Source organism: Phyllostomus hastatus, unplaced genomic scaffold (assembly GCF_019186645.2).
Source record: "Phyllostomus hastatus isolate PE091 unplaced genomic scaffold, TTU_PhHast_1.1 phas_scaffold_129, whole genome shotgun sequence".
Lineage (NCBI taxonomy): Eukaryota > Metazoa > Chordata > Mammalia > Chiroptera > Phyllostomidae > Phyllostomus > Phyllostomus hastatus.
Window position 1 is genome coordinate 4,937,776 of NW_025334009.1, and position 25,069 is coordinate 4,962,844.

Below are 25,069 nucleotides of genomic sequence, written 5' to 3' on the forward strand. Positions count from 1 at the left end.
CTGGCAGAGGCAGTGGACTGCTCTTCTTGGGATTTCCTTGGACATCAGCAGAGGACTAGGTCCTCGGTGGACACAGCACAGGGAATTGTCAACGTGTAAGCGGAAGCATGCAGGGCTGCACAGGGTGCTAATGCCCCCTTCAGTGCCCCCCCGCCCACCCCCCAGAAGTCTGGGCCTGACAGGGGCAGGCACTGGACAAGGAATCAGAAGAGTGAGGTGGTACAGACCTTGGCCAAGAGCTTGGCAGCGTTCTGTAGGTACTGCCAGTCAATCCACGTCCCCAGGTTGTTCATGACCCTCTCCTGGATCTTCTCATGAATCCGCTGGTACGTCTGTGCCTCCAGCTGCAAGCTCTTGTTGTGGTTCTCCCACTACAGGGTACAGAGGGAGGAGAAAGCTGTAGGAGTCCCGGGAAGGTACAGAGGTCCACACGGAGTTCAGAACAGATACCCTGGCTGGAAGGGCACTGCCACAGCTGCACCTGCGGGGACTGAGCGCTGTTAGGAGTAGCAGAGGGGACTTCTTGAGTCCACACCGCGCTCTGTGTCTAGAGGAACTGCCTGCCAGATCGCCCCACCCCTGGGGGGCAGAGGAGCTCCAGCCCCGAGGGCTAACAGGCTGTTCACCGCCTGCCGTGCTCAGAGACCAAAGGCGCTATGCTGTGGGGGCTTCTGAAGGGTCTTCCTGGGAGAACTGCCCGCTGAATCTATTAAGATGGAACCTCATGGGAGACTATCTGATGGCCCCTCACTGTCCTTCAGTCCAGCCCTCACACAGCGCCACATTCTTCCTTGCCAGCCTGGGTGCCCTATGGGGCCGGAAGGCCACATCTACGGAGGTATCACCCAGGGCCATGGCAGGAGGTCCATGCCCCGACTTCTGCATGCACACGCAGGCTCTGGCTACCGGTCACTGGAAATTCTGTGGTCCCCAACTGAAGAAGCCCACCCTCAAGGTGCAGCTGCAGAAGAGGGTGCCTACCCTCTCAAAGTAGAACAAGTACTTCTTGAGGGCCTCCCTGGCTTGGGCCTGCTGGCTCTGGTTGACGATGTCGGGGTTCTCCTTGTACCGACTGCACTCATAGTACTCGCTGCCATGGGTCTTCCAGTCCCCTAGACACATCCAGCAGAAGTCTGCACAGAACAGAGAGAACGGTCACACCCACAGGACAAGCTGCAGTCCTCCGAGGGCAAAGCAGGGGGACGCAGAGATCCTGCCGGGGCGTTCACCTGATCACAACTTCCCAGGGGTGCCTCTCTCCGGGGTGGGTGTGCCCCTCTCATCTCGTCATATCCCGCTATCCCTGTAGCTCGCCCCTGCCGACCTAAACAGCCGCCTACGGATATTCTCAGTTCCGTGAGCACATATGCTCTGTGCCTTTTTGATCCCACACGGGCAAATGCTGACTGCACAAGACCACTAGTCTTGCAAAGTACTGCATAGAGAATGTCGTCAATAACACTGTAACAACTAGGTACGGAGCCAGGTGATACTGGAAATATCAGGGGAAACACTGTATACAATTACTTAACTACTACGCTGTACACCTGACACACAAATAATACTGAATGTAAACTGTAACTGAAACGTAAGGTTTTTAAAAAGCGTTAGGAAAACCACCAGTCTGTTGAGTCAGTGCCACTGTGAGAAGCAGGAACCCACAGAACGTGCCCGACCCAGGCTCACCCGCCACGCACTTGCCCTCCTGCCCGCGTCCCTCCCCTGCAGCACCCGCTCCGGGAGGACTCCGTGCACGAAGCGAGAAATAAAGACTTTATCCTGCTCTTCTTTTCAAAAAGCACATTTCTATAGAAACTACAGTTACTCAACAGCTCACACTCAGCATTGTGGCTCTGCTTCCACACTGCGTCAGCTGGGAAGGAAAAACGAAGATCCCTTCTGGATGCCCCACATCCAAACGACGTCCGGGGTCTGCTCAAGCGCGGCCAGCTCGGGCGCGTCAGACGTCCAGGGCCGGCGTGTCCCTTGTCTCTGCCCCAGACCCGACAGTGGGAAGCCCCGTCTCCCAGGACTCGCTCCCAGAAGGTGACCGACTTCCCACAAGCTGCTGCTGTGAAACTCAGGGGAGCTGCAGTCAAACCCGGAGACCCAGCGGTCACTCACGCCCCTTCTCCCGGCAGTCCCCGCCGGACAGCGGCAGTGCAGCTCTCCTTCATCAGCTAAGCTGTGCTCCCTACCTGTTTAAATGCTACTTGCTTAGGGTGGCCTGCACAAGGGGTGAGACTATACAGCCAGGAAGGAATGAGGGCAGACTCCAGGGGGCAAGGGGTGAGGGGACAACACCTGGGGAGGGACAGGCACGAGGCGTGTGGGGGACATCGGGGTGCTCACTCTGTCGTTTCTGTGTAGCCTGTACGTGTGCTCTAAGCAGGTGACACACGTCCCTCTCACTCCAGCACGCACAGGGAGACGGAGGGGGACACCACCGAGGAAACACGCCACCACCCTCGGCCCGTCCTCACTTCAGAGTCCCTGTTCCCTTCTGAGGCCCTGCCAGCCCACTCCGACTGCGGCCAGCCCCCGGGGGAACACACGAAGCGCACCCACGGGCCCTCCCAGAGCGACAGTCTCAGGGCCTCCCGGTCGGCGTCCAAGCAGCTACACAGGAGACCTGTTTGCACTTATTTTCTACCCGAAGGAATTTTACTTCTTTACTTACTCTGGCAGGTAGGAAAGCAAAACCACCAGGTTCTACACAACCTACTCCTGACAGATGAAGGAGGCCTGGAAGGCCAACCCCCTCTGGGAACTTCATAAAACCCCAGAGGAAACCGTTATCTTACAGTCTCCAGTGAAACCACGGACAGCCTGCTCTAAAAGGTATCTGCAAAGCAGCAGAGATAAGCCCCATGCTACGCACCTGCTTTGGCAAACATAAAAAGAACACACTCAAATGTTCTTCTTGGATGACTGAGGGTCATGAGGGTCTAAGAGTCACCCCCAAACTTGACTTTTTTGGGTAAGACTTATTTATTTATTTTTGGAGAGAGGGAAAGGGGAGAGAGGAAGAGAGGGAGAAAACCAGCAATACGAGAGAGAAATAGCAACTGGCTGCCTCTTGCACACGCTCCGACCGGGGACTGAACCCATGGCCCCGGCATGTGCCCTGTCTAGGAATTGAATCGGTGACATTTTGCTTTGTGGATTGACGCCCAACCAACTGAGCCATACCAGTCAGGGGACAAACTTGACTTCTGACTACGTGTGTCAGAAAGATGGCAGCAGTATTAGAAAAGGTGCCCCAAAACAGGAACCAAAACCATGGCCGCATCGCTACGGAAGTCCTCCCTGAACAAGCAGTGGAGACCCGAGCGCGAGGAACACAGACTGTGCGCGCGGGCCTCGAGCACCGCGCCTGGGACTCACCGTGTTTGCACTTGGAGCATTGCTGTCGGAGGAAAGCAGAAGAGAACATGTTAAAGGCATGCCGACCAAGGGCTCCGTGTCACACACACGAAGGGCACAGGCTTCTGCTCACCATGTGATTGCAGCCTCCATTCTTCTCAATGCAGATGTTGCACTTGGGACACTGAGGAGACAGAAGGGCGCCATTAGGCTCACGGACCATCAGGTCGGTTCTAACACAAATTACACAAAGCTCCTGGTACCCGTGCCCAGTACTCATCGTGCGAGCACTTCTGGGGAGGAGCATCTCACTTAAATGTGGCGGGTCGCTGAGGCTGGAACAGCAATCCAAGGAAATGAGGTCAGCATGTTTGGCTCTGAAACACTCCAAGCACCAGCTGAGCCGCACTAAGCCCTCCACCATCTGTCCCTGCCACCGGCCGCTCAAGTTAAACACAAGCTGAGTCAGCAGAAAGCCTGCCTGCCTGGGAGGAACGCCCGAGCAGCACGAAAGGGGGCTAAGTCCTGGTCGGCCTGCCTGCACGCCTGCTTCTAGGAGAGGGCAAGGGAACCACCTCCAAATCTTGCTTATTCTCTGAGAGATGAAAGCAACCCCAGGAAACACTGCAGAAACCAGCCGGGTGCTGTGCCACGAAGTAGACAGTGTTTAATGACGTCATGCTCACAGCTGTGCATGTGAGCGGGCCAGCTCAGCTCGTGACTGGCACAGGCTGGGGCCTCGGGTGCTGAGTCATCCAGGGCTCCGGGGGCTGTGGGCCATGCTTCCCGCAGAAACTTTCAGAGTGAGGACTGGGAGCGCCTGGGCCCGCGTCCGAGTCTGGCTATCAACCACCTCCCTCCCAGGGACATTAAAGGCAGGGAGACACTCAATAAAAACTTCAGCGTTTTTTTTCTAATTAGTTCCTTAACTTTTCTAGGCATTTCAGCATTTTACTAAAATAAAGGCGCCGATCAATGCGTGCTCTCATGAGCGGCTGCTGCCTCTGCCGAGTCTGGGCAAGGGCCTGCAGCCTCCAGCAGAGGCCCGGGCCCCTGGGTGTCCTGCTCTCAGGCGGCAGATCTCCGGGGCAAGGCCCTGGGCGGCGCTAAGGAGGGCAGACCCGGGACAGGGAAGACACAGTCCTTACGTCTTTAGTGTGGGCACTAATGTAGTTGGCCGTCTCAGAGTCGTCCGCACACTTCGTGAGCCATTTCCGGATTGTGGCGCAGTCTGTGGGGGCGTGATACATCTGACGGCACTTGAAACTCAAAACCAGAAAAGAGAAACACTCAAATAATCGTCAGGTCAGGTTTGTTACTTTCCTTCGTCCAAGCCAAGAGATCCTGAATTAGAGCGTTTCCGAGGGAAAGCCACTTATCAAGGCCTTTTAGACCTGTATTGACTCGGGATTATGCTGGAATACTATGTACACTTCTCTTCAGCTGAAGCCCTTCTAAGATACACTTTCAGTAGACCCAGACTCTGTTGTGAATGTCTTATGTGGAGTCAGTGCCTCTGGAAGGATGTCAGATTCAGAATTCAGCCTCTCCACCGGCGTGGTGAGGCGCTCTGAGAAGGACCCTCGGCTCAGACCCAAGGCAGGGCCAAGAGCCACTTCTGGGAGCACTGGCCTCTCTCTCAGCCGGATGTGCACACAGGATGCCCAAGTGCCAGAACCTGTACAATCCGTAGCAGCGTGATACATTAACAACGCAGAAAACTTACGGTCGGGATTAAAAACAAACAAACAAACAAAAACCACTCATCAAGCTTGGCTGCCAGGATTTTAACTTCCTTTACGTCCAGGCCAACACGACCTGACAGACAGCACAGGCACATGCCCCAGGCAAAGGAGCTCATCATGTGGGACACAAGGATGGAGAACGACTACAATGGTCTTCTTAACATCCAGTGCACCACAGACGCCCTCCACGACGTCTTGAAAGATGGGCACATGTGCACTCATGCCACATTTCCCACGTAGTTTCTCCGAAGCCCCCATGCAGTTCCCGGGGAGGCATGACTGGGGGGCAGATCTGGACCTAAGTGATGGCACTCCTGCCAATAACCTGCACCTCGATTCCCTCACCTAACGAGAACAACAACGGTTCCACACACACTAGGCTGTGAAAACGAAGGTACGCTGATCAGGATAATGCCGTTTCCCTGGTAAACCTTCCCATCATTTACTGAACGGAGTAAACCCCAAGTTGGTGTAAACCACATTTATGAATTACAGGGTGAGTTATAAAGATGAAAACATTGAAGATTATAAACAGTAAAGTATAAATTACCTGTGCAGGCAGACAGACACATACAATCTCTGGGCTATGAGTCTGAGTAGCATAAACCATAGCACATCCTCCAAGAGTCTGGGCCACTTGCTGGTCTCCAGAGTGAGCGTTATCAAACACAGCATGGAACTCGAGATGCTGTGTACAAATCCTGCCCCCCTGGAGCAGAGCTGCTTTCCTGGTTCCAAGACCCTGTCGCTCCCAGCCCCTCCCCCCCGAGCAGCAGCAGTGGTTCTTTGCAGGAGGAGAAGCCCGGAGCCCAGGGCTGCTCAGCGCCCACACTCACTCTTACCAGAAGACCTCGTTGCACCGATTGCACTGGACTCGGCGAGCTCTGGGCTCTTGTACCTGGATGACCATGGGGCAGTCTGCACCGGGGCACAGCTGAAGCTGATAATGACTCTGCGAACACAGCAAGGGGAAACAAGGAGGTGATCCCCTAATGTGGCCTCCAAATCAGACCTCCCTGGGTATTCAAACACCTTCTATTCTTTCAGCTGACGATTCGAATCAAGGGGCTATAGGAATTCAAGACGAATGTCATGAAGACCACGCATCAGGCAGATACTGAAGACCTTTGAATGCTTAAACTAGGTTGCAACTCATCAGAATGATCTAGGATTAGAATACAAAATGGGATACAGAACTGCATCTGTGAGATGAAAACGCAAAGCAACGTCACCAGCCGAGAGGCCCAACAAGCCTCAGGCATTTTCACCAAAGGCAGCAAACAGCACGAGGAAGGAGGCACTGTTTACCCTGCAGCAGGTGCGTGAGCAGACCTGGACCACCAGACAATCCAGTGAGCTTAGGCATAAGGAAGAAGAAAACTGCTGCATGGAACCAGCAAGCCCAGACAGGTGGCCCAACAGAGCAGATAAACTCTGAAACTGACCATGCTGGGACCCTGGACAAGATTCCAAGCTGCACAAGAAGCAACACCCCTTCCCTGGGCTGAATCACAGAGTGAACCGAACGGAACAGCACCTCCTGAGATATGCCTGACTTGTGCTTAACCTTGGCCTGCAACAGCTTGTTTAAGCCATGTGCACAGTGTTGGTATGACTGACCATTCTACGAGAGACAGCCAAGGCTGGGAGAGGTAAAATAATGGGTCGATGGTCACACAGTGAGGACGTCACAGACCTGGAATTCACACAATTGCCTGCCTCAAGTCTGTGTTCTTCACTATCATTCTAGTGGTTTTCAAAAACTTGTTTTCATCCTTGCCCAAGGACATGCTTATTGATTTTAGAGAGAGAGGGCGGGGGAGAGAGAGGGAGAGAACACCAATGTGAGAGAGAAACATTGACTGGTTGCCCCTCCCATACACTCCAACCAGGTACCAAACTGCAACCTAGGTATGTGTCCTGACAGGGAAATGAATATGCGACCTTTCGGTTTATGCGATGACACTCCCACCAACTGAGCCACACCGGCCAGGACTCAAATGTTTATGCCAGCACCTAACGGCAGCCGTGTCTACAGAGCAACCACAGTGAGCACCTGATGGGACGCAGGCCCAGGAAGGCAGCGGGCACGCCCACAGGAGCCGGTCCTACCTCCACATAGTCCCTGAAGAGGTAGCGCCTGTATTTGTCTCTCAGTTCCTCATTGGGCAGTAACGGAAACACGAAGTCCTCTGGGGTTCGCAGCGGGCAGTCCTGAGCCATGCACGAGACTCCTGTTGGACAAAGACACTGGAATGGACAACTGTATCTGCTCGCTGAGCTCAACACGAAATTCAGACGCCACATAGGAATCCCCTGAAGCAACAGAATTTATTCAAAGAAGAGAGAAATGAATATATCTGCACAGTGATACAACTAAAATATTATCCCGAATTACATATGCATCACAAATAGTACCACTGAAAATATCATTAAAAATCCTGTATGATTCCAACTAATCATTGAGTTTTGTGATGTTTAATATTATTTGCAACTGATAACCACCAACACATGAGATTTTGTGGATATAATTCATGTGGTGCTAATTTCATTTCAACATCAAGTTAATACAATAACAAATACTCTCGTAACCAACAATCAAATTTGATTTATGCAGTTACCTACATATCAAATTCTCTAGATGTTTCTGAGTTATGGCTGCCACTTGGGGAATCAAGATTGGGTAGGCAGCCTAAAGAACAGTTCCTCTGAAAGTTCTCCCAAGGAGCAGCCTTGAAGTCACACGAACATTTACATATATGCCTAAACAATAGCCTTAACTGTCTAATTTTGCTCAGGCCTGGGGAAATCTTTGCCACTGTTCAGACTGATGTGTTTGGAAAGCAATGGTTCTGGCGATTAGGCTCAGAAGAAGACACACAGTTGCCCTGAGTGTCTGAAAGGGCGGAGTAGAGAGAAACACTCTGCGCCAGCCTTTTCTAAGCTCTACGGCAGACTCACCCACTCCCACGCCGTCCTTGACAAGTACGGAGCAGTGCTGCTCCCAGCAGCTGCGGCAGAACTGGTGCTGACAGGCCAGAGAGAGGAGGTTTTCCTTCCGCACAAACTGCATACACACTGCGCAGTGGTGAGGGGGGTGTGCTGGGGGGACCTGGGAAGAGGCAGATCCACATGAGTCAAAGAGGAGACTTCAGTTCCCGGGGCCAGATGGGGTGCCTAGTGTGGCAATCCTGACCCAGACACAAGTGCCAGATGCAGCAGCAACACGTGAACTCGGGGAGTCGAGTTCTGAGCAGAGAGCACCTATCAGGAAGGCCCCCCGAAGAAGGCAGCATGGGAGCCGGGCCTGTAGAACCACTGGAATTCAGTGAGGCAGAGAGAACTCAGAGAAGTCTAACAACGTCAGGCTGGAAAGCTCAGGATTTCAGAACCGTCACGGTCCTCAGAGGTCATTCAGTCCAACTTCTCCTTTGAGAAACCACTGGGTTTCTGCTGTTACTGGCCGGGTGAAGCACAGCACAGAGTTGCCCCTCAACAGGCACTGCGGACCCAGCCACGAAGGGCCCGAGGCTGTGCACAGCTTCAGGCAACCACTCTGCAGTTCCACTCATGGAAGACAGTAGGTGTTCCCGCGCCAATGTGCCCCAAATACAAAATGCTACAGCCTTTGCCAAGCTACAACTTATCCTCAACACATGGAAGAGACGTCACATACAATTCATTTAGAGGGATGAGGAAGGCTCCTTCTAGGCAAGAAACTGTTCTAGGCAGTGGGCAAACATCCGTACAGCTGGAGCTCCGTGACCCATGCCACGTCACACAAACTGGCAGGCAGAGACAAGCTGGGGGCCCCCGGCCAAAGCCACAAACTACGGAAAGGTCCACTACAAGTTTACACTGGGTTCCTGTCTGTGCAACGTGAGCAGGAGGGCTGCACTCCCACGTCTATCCGTCTGCGCCGGGAAACTCTCTAAGAGGCGGCAGAAGTTGGAGGGTGATCTGAGTCCCATTCTCCCTCGGAAGGGCTCTTTCTGCACGGCCCTCGTTCACCTGACAAATGTCTGAAGGACTTCTAGATACACACGAAACTGCTAGGCCTTGTAGGATATGGTTTCTGTCCTTAAAGCACTTACAGTCTGGAGAACTAAAATGACAACTGAATCAAAATATACACGTAACAGTTTAAAGACATAACCAGAGGAGTCTGGACAACAGTGACCACAGGAGATAGGTTTTGTGAGAGACAGCTTGGATCTGGGTCTCAAAACTGAGTTCCACACAATTAAAAACAAAATTTAAAGTGAGTTTCATTCCCACAAGCAAAGATGGGGACAGGCTGTAAGCATTCGAGGCCGGGGAAGACGCACGCAGAGTCAGACAGACACGCAGTCCGCCCGGAACACCGAGGCCCCGCAGGGCTGGAATGCAGGCTGCGTGTCAGTGCGAGGATGAGGGTGGGGCCGAAGAGGGTTCCAGGACTGGCAACGGTGTACTCATCTAGGGGGAAGCTTTTCTTTTCAACTTAAATTATTTTATTGTCATTCAGTTATAGTTATCTGTATTTTCTCCCCACCCCCACACCCTCCAAACCCAACTCCCTCCCTTGCTTCCACCCTCTCCCTAGGAGGAAGCTTTGCAAACTATAATGGAAATGAAAGATTTAAGCCTATACTGGAACAAATACCTTAGGCCTGTCGCACTATAAACAAAGCAAGATGGTTTTCAGCAACACTGTAAAGCCACAGAGAGACCCACATGCGCCGGGAGGAGCCTTACTCAAGTAGGAGACACTCACGTGCTTGGAAGGACTGGGCTGAACTCGGGCATCAACGAGCAGCTGAGCAGAATTAGACTTGTGTCTACAAAACAAAAGGCAGAAATGAAGGGAATGGAAACCAAAGGCAAACATTTGTACCTCTGAACAAAGACACAAAGACCAACAAGTGTGGCAGTCACTCTCAGATGTCTCCGTCTCTAATCCCACCTCACACAACCAAGCTTCTTTTCGCCCTAGTGCAAATATTTTTTTTCTTTCAATTTTTTAGGGTCTCAATTGATATGAGAATTATAAACCCGCTTCAAAGGTACTGAACTATAAGAAAAATACTCATGAAGGATCATTTCTGCTTTAAATTCCTTTCTGAAAACAGGCAAATATCTCTGTGGCTTCAGAATAAGGAATGATAGCTTAAGACAGAGATGCCACGCACGCAGGGAGGCTGAAGAGCCACGCCACGTGAAGAGCTGCAGTTCATCAGGATGCACCATAAGGTGCAAAGCCACGCTATGAACTGGGAGCTAACTGAACTCCTATAGTGGCAAAGAATTGATATTCAGAATAAACAAAACAAAAACTCCTAAAAGTTCACTTCAAAAGGCAAAATAACAATAAAAGTGGGCAAAAGAGAGAACAGGCATTTCACAGAAGAGGAAGCACGAATGGCCACTAAACACATTAAAAGGCGCTCCACCAGTCAAACCATCTGGGACATTGAAATGAGAAACAGTTAGATGCCACTGACACCCACCAGACCGTAACACTTGAAGTGTGGAAGTATCGGGAACATACACCACTGATGAGCATGTGACATTGAACAATCACTTCAGAAAACATTTTGGTGTTATTTAGTAAAGTTTTTGCCCATCAACTCACTTTCTACTCTTAAAAAAAAAAAAGATTTATTTTTAGAGAGGAAGGAAGATACAAAAAGAGAGAGAAAGAGGGAGAGAAGCATTGATGCAGGAGAGAGACACCTATGGGTTGCCTCTCACACGCCCACGAACTGGGGACCTGGTCCGCCACCCAGGAACGTGCCCCAACAGAGAATCGAACAAGTGACTGTTCACCTCACAGGCCAGCATTCAATCCGCTGAGCCACACCAGCCAGGGGACATTTTCTAGTCTTAACCCTATAAAAATTATGTGATACTAGAAATTACGCCATCACTTGTAACAGGGAAAAACAAAAACAAAACAAAACAAAAAACCAACCCACAAAAACCCCACAAAACCCTGAATTTACAAATGGGGTTTTTTTGGTTTTTTTTTAATTTTTTTTTTAAGATTTTATTTATTTCATTTTTTGACATGGGAAGGGAGGGAAAAAGAGAGGAAGAGAAACATCAATGTGTGGCTGCCTCTTGCGCACACCCTTCTGGGGACCTGGCCTGCAACGCAGGCATATACCCTGACTGAGAATCAAACTGGTGACCCTTTAGTTCGTAGGCAAGTGCTCAATCCACTGAGCCACACCAGCCACAGCTCACAAATGGTTTTTGATAAAAAGATGAAGAGGATGTCATAAAATCAAGTTGTTGGTGATTTAAAAAATTGAAAACACATACAGCATGATTATATGTCTATAGAGTTCTAAAAACATACAAAACTAAAAGATACGTATGAAAACATAAAATAATTAAAACTGAACTGAACTTACTGATTGCCTTGGAGAGGAAGGAAGGGGTGTAGCCAGACAGAAATTGCTGCCAGAGGTCAGAGGGTATCTTATTTGAGTGGCTGCTTAAGAGCATTTGCATTATAGCATTCTTTAATACCTACACACATCACATAGGCGTGTGTGCAGACACAACTTTTTTCTTTTTTTAAATATATTTTATTGATTATGCTATTACAGTTGTCCCATTTTCCCCCTTCACTCCCCTCTACCTTGCCCACCCCCTCCCACCCACATTCCCCCCCTTTAGTTCATGTCCATGTGCCATAAGTTCTTTAGCTTCTACATTTCCCATGCTATCCTTGCCCTCCCCCTATTTTCTACCTATTGTCTGTGCTACTTATTCTCTGTATCTTTTCCCCCCCTCTCCTCCTCCCACTTCCCTGTTGCTAACCCTCCATGTGATCTCTATTTCTGTGGTTCTGTTCCTGTTCTAGTTGTTTGCTTAGTTTGCTTTTGTTTTAAGTATGGTTGTTACTAACTGTGAGTTTGATGTCTTTTTTTACTGTTCATATATTGGGGGCTGCCCTGCCTGGTATCAGAAGCTGTAACCCCCACCAAGGCTAAGGCTGAGGGAGTAGCCTTGGACCATAAGCCAGCAAGGAGACAAAAGCTTATCTCCCTGGCAGGAGCACTGCTTCTGCTGCTTCATTCATAACTGGCCCCCAATGCTTGGTCGGTTAGCCAATGCCGGGTAAGATTCTCCAAGGGGGAAACAATTTAAGACAGGCACGATCACATGGGAGGGCCCCAAGAAAGGACTTTAGGGGCTACAGCAAAAGGGGGTGATGGACCCTCGCTCCTCGGCTTGGATATAGCCTCAGTCCTCTTTGTCTGGGAGAAAATCTCCTTATCTCTTAGTTGTCTTAGTTCCCCTGCTCCACCTAAGCCTGAAACAATGACAGGGTGGTGCAGCTGTGTGCTGAAATGGGCAGGTTCCCTGGGTGATCAGGCCTAAGAAAGAATATGTAAAATCCTGTGAAACCTGCTTTGTTTACAATGCTCTCAGTTGAATGATAAGGGTCCAAGGAAGAAGTAAATTTGTTCCTTAAAGTTTTTACAGCTCTTTGACCCTCACTCAAAATAGGCCCTCAGAGTTCCTTGTTATCTATTGTTTGATCCTTACTTCCTGGCAATGAGTAATGAGCTTTACCTGAATTCTTATTCAAACGAAACCAATAAAAAGCCCCAACGGGGCGCTCTCCCCACCAGAGAGAGAGTGGCCAAACGGCGCCCTCCAGGAGGGTGGCCAAGGCGCTCCCCACGTGAGGAGTGGACCTTCTGTTCCTATTCCCCCACAGGACCTGGTTGTCTCTGTGTATGTTTTTAGCATGTTTGGATGAACATCTGCAGCCAAGATGGATACTGCTGGCCAGTATCATCCACATTCATATTTTTTATCTTCTTTTTCTAAGTCCCTTTAACATTTCATATAATAAGGGCTTGGTGATGATGAACTCCTTTAATTTGGCCTTATCTGAGAAGCACTTTATCTGCCCTTCCATTCTAAATGAAAGCTTTGCTGGATAGAGCAATCTGGGATGTAGGTCCTTGCCTTTCATGACTTGGAATACTTCTTTCCAGCCCCTTCTTGCCTACAAGGTCTCTTTTGAGAAATCAGCTGACAGTCTGATGGGAACTCCTTTGTAGGTAACTGTCTCCTTATCTCTTGCTGCTTCTAGAATTCTCTCCTTCATTTTTACCTTGGGTAATGTAATTATGATATGTCTTGGTGTGTACCTCCTTGGGTCCAATTTCTTTGGTACTCTCTGAGCTTCCTGGACTTCCTGGAAGTCTATTTCCCTTGCCAGATTGGGGAAGTTCTCCTTTATTATTTGTTCAAATAAGTTTCCCACTTGTTGTTTTTCCTCTTCCCCTTCTGGTACTCCTATAATTCGGATGTTGGAACGTTTAAAGATGTCCTGGAGGTCCCTCAGCCTCTCATTTTTTGAATTGTTTCTTCATTCTTTTCTGTTTGGTTGTTCCTTTCTTCCTTCTGGTCCCTTCCACTGATTTGAAACCCAGTTTTCTTTCCGTCACCATTGGTTCCCTGTGCATTTTCCTTCTTTTCTCTTATTGTAGCCTGCATTTGTTCATCTAATTTATGACCAAAGTCAACCAATTCTGTGAGCATCCTGGTCACCAGTGCTTTGAACTGTGCATATGATAGGTTGGCTATCTCTTGGTCGCTTAAAAAAACTGGCTCTGGGGATTTTAACTGTTTGAGCCATCTTTTTAATTTAATTTTATTTTTTTCCTTTGGTCTGGTCACACCTGTTATGTATGAGGGGCGGAGTCTTAGGTGTTCACCAGGGTGGGGCACCTCAGTCGCTGGCTTGTGACGCTGTATGTGGGGGCGGGGTCCGAGAGGGAACAATGGTGCCTGCTCCGCTCTCTCTAGGACTTCACTCCCCTTTGCTGCTTCCCACAAGCAAATTGGGCCCTTCTGGTGCTGACTTCTGGGTGGATGGGCTTGTGTACTTTCCCAGACTCTGCGTTTCCCCAAGGAGCCTCCTGTGAGGCTGAGAGAATCTCCTGGCCTCATCCTCAACAGGTGTTTTCAGTTGGTGCCTTTAGGCTTTGTTCACCGGCGCTGGGTCCCTGGGTTGCCCAGTCTGTGTCGCTGCCCGTTTTCGCTTAGTTTGTCTGTGAGCGAATGTGCGGCGGCGGACGGCCAGCTGCCTTGAGCGCCTCACTGGGTCTGTTCATTGCCTCCTGCGCCCAGGGTCTGCCACCGGTCCATCAGCTGCCGTCTGCGCCCTGCGAGCCCGAGTCTGCCAGCCACTGCTCTTTCCTGCCAGGACCCCTTTCCGTAGGCCTCCGACTCCACCCCTCCTTACCGGTCTGGATGTATGGTAGTCAGACTTCCGTTCAGTTCATTTCTCTCTGTTCTGGTTGTTTTTTGTTTGTAAAGTTTTGTTTTGTCCTTAGTTTTGGTTACGCGAGGAGGCACACTGCTACTACCTATGCCTCCATCTTGGCTGAAAGTCCAGACACAAATTTTTTTTTGGGGGGGGGAGGGGGATAACACCACTATTTCATAATAAAAATTTAATTCCTTCTGAAATGACGTATGGCAAAATACACTTAAAAACATAACCAATTATCATGTGGCAATAAAAGTACTATAATGAAGCCCTGCAAAACGCATTACCAAGATAACAAGAGTATGAGTAGGGAAGAATTAAGTCTCAAATGTGTGGTCCTTATTCCACCTGCTCAGAATGCCTCGTCCAACTATTTTTATTCCTACTTCTCACATTAGTGTTCTTTGTGTCTTTAGCCATCCAAATCTCCTCCATTCCCAAATCACCCTAAAGAGTTTGGACAGTGAGAGACACCCACTGCTGGAAGCTTTGTGGTCCCACAGTAAGGGTAGCAGTAATAGGGGTGCAGAGGAAGTTCGTGTGGAAGTCTATCCGGATCCAGTACACAGCTCTAGGGTAGAGTGAGCGTGCAGCTGGTGGAAGAGGAACACGTTTGTTCCCTTCTAGGTGGAACACATGCTCCAGCTGGTACGGCCACCCCAGTGGTGTTCAGCCTGGAGAAGGAAAGGCACGGCCTTCCTCTGCAGTTACAGTGGAATCACACCATACAGAGAAAGTCCCACTGGAGTGTGAAAGTGCAGGATGGTGGTGTTTCTCACCAGGGGAATCTAGTTCTCCAGGGGCTATTGGGTACTTTCTGGAAACATACCATTTAAAAAAAAAAGATTTTTTAAATTTATTTTTTGAGAGAGGAGAAGGAAGAAAGAGAGGGAAACATCAATGTGTGGTTGCCTCTCTCACGCTCACCACCGAGGACCCGGCCTGCAACCTAGACATGTACCCCAACTAGGACTCGAACCAGCAACCTTCTGGTTGGCAGGCTGGAACTAACCCACTGAGCCACACCAGCCAGGGCTGGAAACATTTTTTTATTTCAAGAACATGGGGATACCACTGCTACTGATCTGTAGTAGGTAGAGCCTAGGGGTTCTGTCAACCATCTACAATTCACAGAACATCTCCCCACAACAAAGAATTATCTAGCCCAAAATGTCAATGGTGCTGAGGATGAGAAATCCTGAGCTAGACAGAAGCACATGCCTCTGGGGAGGGGCGTTGCCTAGGAAACCTCTCTGCAGGACCGGGGGAGGAAAAACCCCTTTTTCTGACCACTTCCAGGGTATCCTGAGACTACAAAGTCTGTGACTCAAGAGCTCTGGTTCTGGAAGTGGGTGGTTAACTAGCCATCCTTTTCTCAAGGGAATAGTGGTATGTTGTGATGCATCCCTCACCTGATGTATCCAAAAGAAATAACTGGAGATGTTGGCAAGTGTAGTCTAGCAGGGTACTGATTACAAAGTAAAAAGGACACGAAAAAACTTGAACTTCACTGTCCAACAACAGGGGTTTGAAAAAAGTAGATAACACCTATGTAAGGAAATACTGTGCCAGCAATAAAAGTAGGACAGAAAGAATAAGCTGAAAATATGGGAAAACGTTCGTTCCCCACATACTGAGAAAAACAGGTGTGCAATATGATCCACAGTTTTAAAAATATGAACACGGTAAGGATATACTCCAAAATGTAAATAATCATCGTCATCACTGGGTGGGTGGGCATAGAGAAGACCTCTCCTCCCCCAAATACCTTACCTGTCCAGTATCTCTGCAACTTGCCAGTGGAAATTAACTAATATAAGTTTAGCAACTGAATGAGACACCTAGAAAGAAAGAAAAAAATCAAGTTGTAACTGAGGTTCCTTTCAGAGAGTTCCACCTTCAGAGAAATACATACATTCACGTCTACAGAATGCCCAGGCTTGGTTCAGACTCTTTATCTTGGTGCTCTGCTTTGACTTTCAAGTTCAGACTCTTACAACCTTAGAGATTTCCTAGATCTCTTTCATTCTTCTGTCTTTGTTTTCATCAGTGACTGCCCAAGAAATTAGTCTCAGCTTCCAATTTAAGCGAAACAGCTATGAGCTCCCCAATGTAGTACGTTCCCTCAAGTTGCTACAGGAGGCTCCACACAGGAAGTGTATTTCTTGTTAGGCCTGTTACTTGCAGAAAATCTCCAGGCTTGGAATTCTTGTATAAATACAGCAAAACAAAACAAAACAAAAAACAAAACACACTCCTGTTTAAAACCTCGAGTGCCTGGGACCCAGTGAGCCCTAGCGGCAAGGATCACTTAAAAGTCCGAAGGCAGCCTCTCTGGCTCCTACACTCTCTCAGCACAGGGGTTATGGCCAAAGGGCCCCAGAAGGTGCTTTGAGGTAGCTGTTCTGCTTTAGTAAATTTTTCTAAGGAAATGATAGAGGCTATGTGTACATGGTCAGTAAAAAATTAAAAAGAACCTAAATGCCCAACAAAAAGGAAAAGAATACTATATGATGGATTCATGCAATGGGCTACTATAGAGTCATTGAAAAGGATGTTGCAGAAGTTAAGTGTGTGAATAGGGAAAGAGGCTCACATTTTAATGTTACGTTGAAGAAGTCAGTAGTGAGATGGCATGTACAAGTTATAGCCACCAGATCGTGTTAATAAGGGAAGCCAGCCAGTTATAAAACAAAGGACCCCTGAGTGTCAGGACGGCGGGTGGGGGCCACAGAAGATCAGGATGTGTCTGGATGCCCAGATCAGGCTTCCCAGAAAGAGCACTACACAGCGTGAGGGTGCTACTGACTCAAGAAGAAACAAGGAGCACACTTCGGGCTAAGGAGCCAAGAGAACACACAGAACCTTGGTACTCTGGCTCACTGGACTGTATTTAAGAGGAACTCCGAGGATCTGTAAGGAAGTGCATGCTGCTCCACCAGAAGGAACCGCAGGGGGGAAGACACACATGGCCAACACGTGATCCCTGCTCCTAGAGGTCGAGTCACTCCTGAAAGGACACAGGTGCACCCCTACTAAACAATGGCATGTTCCAGCACACAGTGTCAAAGGCTGTGCGGTAAGTGACTGCCTGCCCGTCCCAAAGCCCAGGCACATCTGGAGAAAACCTAGGAGTCAAGACAGCTTATTTCACTAATGACTGAGGACCTCACTTCCCTTCCATGCAAGGCAAGAGGCACGTGGACCCACGCATGTTGGTGAATTATTTTCTTGTTGAGGCTCACAGGGACTTCGAATTATAGCTAACATTTCTTTTAACCATGGCTATAACAAAACTATTCCTCCATAACAGACCCTATCACAAAATGCAAAGAGACAAAAGATTTGGTTTAAACTTTAATGACTGTTTGAATGGAGCTTTTACTACAAATATATATTTTTAAACCTGACAGTAATACTGTTTAGGATGAGCTCCTAACTAGAACCTTTTTTGCCATCTCTTTCCCAATAGGGCTCTGTCAGCCCTATACCCACTGCTTTCTGTTCTGACTTCTAAATGTCTCACCATGCAGTGGCTACCAGGTCCTATCAAAGGTACGGAGCCACACAGGAAACCCAAAGGATCCCTGGCCATGTCTGGCGGCCACCTCCCCTTCTCGCCACGGATGGCTTAGGTGAAGCCTTTAAGGTAAGAACAGGGCTCAGGCTACTGTCACAGGTCCACAGAATCCAGAACTGGACTGGCCACAGGGCAGACACTCAATACATGTTGACAATTAAATTCCATCATGCCTTTAACCTGTGTATTTTCAAAATGGAATTTTCCAACCTTCCTGAAGAAACGGAATTTTAACACTATACCTGGTCTGAGCACGTAATCTCAACGGCACTAACAGCAGCAAGAAAGCCTCAGAATTCGCACACTGGGTGCAGCTCAGCCGTGGAAAACAACACGGTCCTCTGCTGAAACTGGCAATTTTACTGATGACTACGTCCATTAATGACCAACTTAGAATATCCCAGTGGAGCTGAGTTTTGCCGAGAACACATGATGTTAAGAGAAGATGCATCTAGCCCTTTATAAAACTGACAGTGGAGTGACGTGAATCTATTCTTTTAGTGCCAACAGCCACAGAACACACCAATATAAACAAAATAGTAAGCACACACGTCAGCGGCATGCACCTCCGCAGCCTCCTGCAGGAGGCACTCCTGCGGCCCACACGTCACAGAGGGGATGTGAGAACGGCCCATGATAACATCCACTACATGTCACAGAACCCTAAAGGAGTCCTGAGACCATTACTTTAAACAAAATGCAGTGTCACTGCACCTTGCCCAGTAGCAAAAAACACCAGAAATCTGTAAGGAAGTCGGGTTCCAAAGGGCTTTCTGAGATCTAGCAGCGCACCGTAGAGGAGGGTGCCTAGAATAATCTGTGCTCAAAGCAGTCTCAGCAGGGATGCCGCCCCTCCCTGATTTGGGTCTTAAGAGAGAACTGACCGCACACCCCCCCCCCACAGCAACTGTAGAGGAAATGACCTCCAGTGATTCGGGGACAATAACGTGGGGCAATATTTAAGTCACTTTTAGCAGGCCAGGACATACATTGTGAATGATATTTAAACATTAAATAATCTCTTTCTCAGAGTGTAAACAGCTGGGCTCTCAGGAAATAAGTGCCCGAGTATTCACACCATTACTGTTCAAAGAGCTCAACAATCCATTCTGAATCTATTAGTCAACACCTCACAACTGGTGAAAGTCTTCCACTCTTCTGTGATGTGTTCAATTGTGGAAAAAATAATCTTTCAGCCAAACCAAAATGAACTCTTGCTGATCTGTTTTGATCAAGAAACTAACCTGTTAGTAGTTACGGCTGTGTACAGTGACCCTTGAGCAACACGGATTTGAACTGCACAGGTCCACTTATATGTGGGGTTTTCAACTGACCTCTGCAATTCAAACCAGTGTAGGAATAGCCCTGGCTGGTGTGGCTCAGTGGATTGTCAGTCTGCAAATCAAAAGGTCACTGGTTCGATTCCCAGTCAGGGCACATGACTGGGTTGCAGGCCAGGTCCTCAGTTGCAGAGGGATGTTGGAGGCAACCATGTATCTCTCAAACATTGATGTTTCTCTCCCCTTCTTTCTCCCTCCCTTCCCTACACTCTAAAAAAGTAAACAAATAAAATCTTTAAAAAAAGAAAACCCTCAAAACAATGTAGGTATAGTGATTTTTGACTTTGCAGAGGTTGGTGGCCCTTACCTCCTTGTTCAAGGGTCAACTGTATTATCAAGAAGGAGTTATAATGAAAAAGCCAAACCTTTTTCAAAAGGAAAATGGGTCCAGGATGGTAATCACTCAAAGCCAAAAAAAGCTGATGACAGGAAGGAACACATATGACCATGACACATTCAAGATAACTGTGCAGTTCTACAGTATCAATATATAATAAGATTACAAGTCTTATTGAGTCCTTTTTCTACTTCTGGAAAACACTAACTGAAGGAAAGACTAAAAACTAAGGACTAAGAAATTTCTTATATAACAATTTATAGCCCCAAGGTAATTACTCACAGATTAATCTGAGCCTTGACTCAAAGAGACAGAATTGTACGCGTCTACCATTCTCTCCATCTCAGGGGTCAAAGGGGGCCCCTCTCTAACAGGGTATGTATGGGTCCCTCCTTCCAGCGTGCCTGTGAGTCTCATCCCTATTTACACTGCAAACCCTAGGTTGGTGAGATCCGTCACTTTGGACTTTCACAAAATGTTGAGTCAAGGACAGTTATAATAAATTTAAAACAAAGGCAAGCTTTGTTTTCCTATCACCACCCCCTCAAAAAAATCATGTTGAAGTACATTTAAAGCTATTCTCAAAAATCGTGTTTGATAGTTTGAATATACTACTTTAGAAAGTTTAGTGTATCTGCCAAAAGCAGAAATAAAAGATTTTAATTCAATTTGGTTCACAATTTGAGAAGACGTTGATTCAACTGCTGAATTTCAATCTATCTGGAGCTGCCAGCAGTGGATACACTAAGGTATTCTTTGTACATATACACCAGGCAATGCAAATGCCCTTTTGCCAAATTCAACCAACATCTCTCATGCATTATCCTGGTGGTAGAATCTGACACTTACATTCCCTCTGCCGTAACAGCCCTCTTGGTCTCTGTGATTAGTCTCTTGCAGCACCTGTTCAGGTACGGGCATGCCTCATTTTACTGCACTGTGCAGATATTATATTTATTTTTTGTTTTACAAACTGAACGTTTGTGGCAACTCTGCATCAAGCAATCTATTGGTACCATTTTTCAGATGATGGTTAGCATTTTTTAGAAATAAAATATTTATACTTTTTAAAAAACATAATGCTATTGCACCTTTAACAGACTACAGTATTGTATAATAACTTTTACAGGCACCGGGGCATCAAAAAATGCGTGTGACTCGCTGTATCGCAATACTCACTTTACTGAGTTATCTGGAAGCAAACCTGCAATGTCTCCGAGGGATGGCTGTACTCAAAATGTGCTCTTCCCTCGGTATGCCCATCTGGGCCCAGGGAGAAAGCACTCCCACAACCTTCCAAACCAGAACCCTTGGTCTCTTCCTCTGTCTCACTCTTCCGTACCAGTTCACCCTCTCCCGTCATCACTACTCTACTGCCCGATCTCAGTCCTGCCTCTCTAAGCACTCCCGTCAGGAAAGCCTCACTGCCCTGGCTGGTGTGGCTCAGTGGATTGAGCACCAGACTATAAACCAAAGAGTCCTAGGTTCGACTGCCAGCCAGGGCACATGCCTGGGTTGCGGGCCGGGTCCCTGGTTGGGGGCTTACAAGAGGCAACCAATTAGTGTATCTCTCACACATGAATGTTTCTCTTCCTTACTTTCTCCCTCCCATCCCCTCTTTCTAAAAAGTAAAATATATAAAATCTTTAGAAAAAAAAAGGAAAATAAGGTAATATTATGAATAATCTAATACATTTGGTATCTTAAATGACACTGACAAGTTCCCTGAAAAAAAAAAAAACTTAACAAAACTGACACAAAATTATAAAGAAAAACTGAACTCCTTATCTATTAAAGACATTGAACTTGTGATAAAAAAAATTTCTCACCAAATTCCACACCCTGATGTTTCTACTGTGAATTTTACTTGTGTAAGATCAATAATAATCTTACATAAACACATCTGGAAACTACAGTAAGAAGGAATACTATTTACAAAGTCATTTTATGAAGTTAACAGAACCCTAATATAAAAAAATAGGATAAGAAAAACAAAAAGCAAAACAAAACAAAACTTACACTAGTATCTCCTGTGAACACAGACACAAAAATCGGAATTCCGCAATATGGAAGAAGTACAATGTATCCTAATCAAGTGAGGCTTATCCCAGGAATGAAAGGCTGATTTACCATTTGAAAACGCTTAATGTAATTCACTGAAAAGGGAGAAACCGAATAATCATTTCAGTACATGCAGAAAACCCAGGGACGAAATCCACTACTCAAATTCTCACCAACTCAGACACAAAAGTGAACCGCCTGAATCTAATGCAGGTCACCTACGAGAGCCATTACACTTGATGATGGATGAAATGGTGGATGCCGAGATCAGGAAAACGGCCCGGATAACCACTCGCCATCTCACTAACATTATAGTATAGATGCTATACTATAGACGCTAGCCAGGGCAATAAAGCAAGGGGAAAAAAAGACATAAAAGAATAAAAGATTGGAAATGAAGAAGCAAGCCTGTCTCGATTCCTAGATAAAATGTTCATGCAGAAAATCCTTACTTTTTAAAAGAAAATTTATTTCTTTATTTTTAGAAAGGGGAAGAGAGAAGACAGAGAGAGAAACATCAGTGAGTCGTTGCCTCTTGAGCAGCACCCCCCTTCACTGGCCCCACTGGGGACCTGGCCCGCAACCCAGTCACGTGCTCTTAGCTGGGAATCGAACCAGTGGCCCTTTGGTTCACAGGGCTGGCACTCAATCCACTGAACCACACCAGCCAGGAGTCCTGCAGAAAATGCTTTAAAAAATCTATAATGTGACTTCTAGAACTAATAAATTTAGTGAGGTAACAAAATATAAGGTCAATAGATAAAAATCAAATGTATTTCTATACAGCGGCAAATGAAAACTAAAATGTTAAACAAGCAAAATGTATTTTAATAATACATTTTATCCCCCTGGCTGGCGTAGCTCAGTGGATTGAGCGCGGGCTGCGAACCGAAGCATCGCAAGTTCGATTCCCAGTCAGGGCACATGCCTAGGTTGAGGGCCACAGCCCTCAGCAACCGCACATTGATGTCTCTGTCTCTCTCTCCCTCTGTCTCTCTCTCCCGCCTCCCTCCCTCCCCTCTCTTAAAATAAATAAATAAAATCTTAAAAACAACCACCACCACCATACCAAAAAAAATAATAATACATTTTATTTACCTAGAATATCTGAAATATTATTTCAACATGTACTCCACAAAAAATGAATTGTTACATCATTTTTTAACTTAAGTCTTCAAAGTCCAATACATACCAATTTTAAAAGGTCACATTGCAAATGACCAGTGGCTACATGTGGTCCTATCTACCACACTGGGTAACAATGCTAACAGACTGAATGAAGCAATTAAAATTAGTTGGGGTTTTTTGGGTACAAATTAATAGATGATCCTAAAATCTGTGGTACTCTAGAGAACCCAGAATATCCAAAGCAATCTTGAAGAACAGAGTTGGAGGACTTAACACCATCTTGACTCCAAGATTTGCTATAAAGCTACAGTATTCAAGATAGTGGGGCTTAAGGACAGACGTATAGATCGATACGAGAGAGGGGAGTCCAGAAGTAAACTCAGGTATTTATGGTTAATTTTCACAAAGGTGCCAAAGTAATTCAAAAGGGAAAAAGACGGCCTTTTCAAAAAATGGTTCTGGAATAACCAAACATCATTACACAATACAAACAAAACACAGAACATAGATGCTTACTTCATACCATACAAAAATTAACTCAAAATAGTCCTCAGATTTAAACGTAAAACTGAAAAGTATAAAACTTCTGGAAGAAAATCTCTGTGACCTTGGTTTAGGCAAATATTTCTTAGCTATAATAATGAGAACACAATCCTTAAAAGAAAAAAATCAGTAAATTGGACTTCATCAAAATAACTTTTACTCTTCAACGACATTAAGAAATGGAAGAGAAAAGCCAGAGAACGGGAGAGAATAATTGCAAATTATTTATCTGATAAAGGACCTAATTCAAACTGTATGAAGAATTCATGCAACTTACTAAGACAAACCTAATTTTTTCAGGTGGGCAGAAAATTTGGACAGGTCACCAAACAGAAGTATGAAGAGCAAATAAGCAAAAGAAGAGATCCTCCACATCATTAGTCATTAGGGAAGTGCAAAATTAAAACCACAAGATACCGCTTCACACTCACTAGAACGATTATAATCCAAAAGACCGGCAAGGCCAAGCGGCAGCAAGGATGTGAGGAACCCTTCTTTAATGCTGGTGGGGGTGTAAAATAGCAGAGTAACCCCAGAGAACAATTTGGCGCGTTCTTAAAATGCTAAACACATACTTACCAACTGACCTAGCAATCCCATTCCTAGATATCTACCCAAAAGAAATGCAAACACATGTCCATATGAAGCCCTGGGCAAGAATGGTCATAGCAACATATTTTATAATAGCCAGAAACTGGAAACAACCCAAATCTCTATCAACTAATGAATAATGGATGAATAAAATGTGGTCGAGCCATACAATGGAAACTCATTATTCCACAATAACAAGTGAAGCACTACCGACCTAACACAATATGGATGGATTTTAAAAACATTGTAGTAACTGAAAGAACCAAAAACAAAAAGCTAAATATTGTATGATTTCATTTATATGAAATTTCTAGAGAAGGTAAAAACTACAGACAGAAAAATGGTCTCGTTCCCTGAGGCTGGGAGCAGGGACTGACTACAAATGGACACAAGGAAACTTTTTTAGGTGATGAAAATGTTCTGCAACTCAAATGGTCATGATAGCAGCACAGCTGCATAGATTTACTAAAACTCACCTCACACTTTAAAATGGATGAATTTAAAAAAATGTAAGTAATACTTCAATAGTCATATAAAAATAAAATTGATTGATGGATAGTATATGATAAAGCAAATGCAGCAAAAGCTTAGCAATTATATAATCTAGATGACAGGCATATAGATGCCCACTGTACAACTCTTTAAACTTCTTTGTATGCTTTAAACTGTTCACAGTAGATGTCAGGGGGAAAGTCTGCCAAATTTAACTCAATGGCAATCACTTGCGTAAACAAATATCACAGGTACAGAGAGGGCTGACTCTACTGTGACCTTCTACTTACTCCTCAAAATGAAAAACTCCCCTTTGAGAGTTTTAACATAGTTTTGATCAAAGGTTAGCTGATTATACAACGTGAGTTTTTAAATAAATAGATAAAACTCCCACGTAAATCTGTGATGCTGATCACTTCACAACGCTCCCTCTTGACCTCCCAGACTGAACCCTCTTAGTGTCTGATCGGATGCTCTGCTCTCACCCCGTCAGCTCCTTAAATATTGCTGTCCGCAAGACAGAGCTCTCAGGCCTGCCTCTAACTCCCTGGCCTGTCTCTGAGCAATCACATTCCTTCGAAGCCTTGGTCCGCGCAAATACAA

At 46.6% G+C, this 25,069-nt stretch overlaps 1 protein-coding gene across 6 annotated transcripts in view; it reads right to left on the bottom strand.

Moving 5' to 3' along the window:
* Positions 1-25,069, bottom strand: part of ARIH2 (ariadne RBR E3 ubiquitin protein ligase 2) — a 47,795-nt gene that overhangs the window by 2,571 nt on the left and 20,155 nt on the right. For 5 of the 6 annotated variants that reach the window (XM_045856606.1, XM_045856604.1, XM_045856607.1 and 2 more), the window contains 10 exons: positions 16,168-16,235; positions 9,868-9,931; positions 8,073-8,223; positions 7,224-7,345; positions 5,954-6,063; positions 4,515-4,632; positions 3,500-3,550; positions 3,388-3,409; positions 982-1,133; positions 228-371 (listed from right to left, as the gene is read on the bottom strand). In XM_045856606.1, the coding sequence (XP_045712562.1) occupies positions 228-371; positions 982-1,133; positions 3,388-3,409; positions 3,500-3,550; positions 4,515-4,632; positions 5,954-6,063; positions 7,224-7,345; positions 8,073-8,223; positions 9,868-9,931; positions 16,168-16,235 (1,002 nt within the window). Of the gene's footprint in view, positions 1-227; positions 372-981; positions 1,134-3,387; positions 3,410-3,499; positions 3,551-4,514; positions 4,633-5,953; positions 6,064-7,223; positions 7,346-8,072; positions 8,224-9,867; positions 9,932-16,167; positions 16,236-17,639; positions 17,645-25,069 lie in introns of all 6 variants that reach the window. The other variant, XM_045856609.1, reaches the window with a different exon arrangement.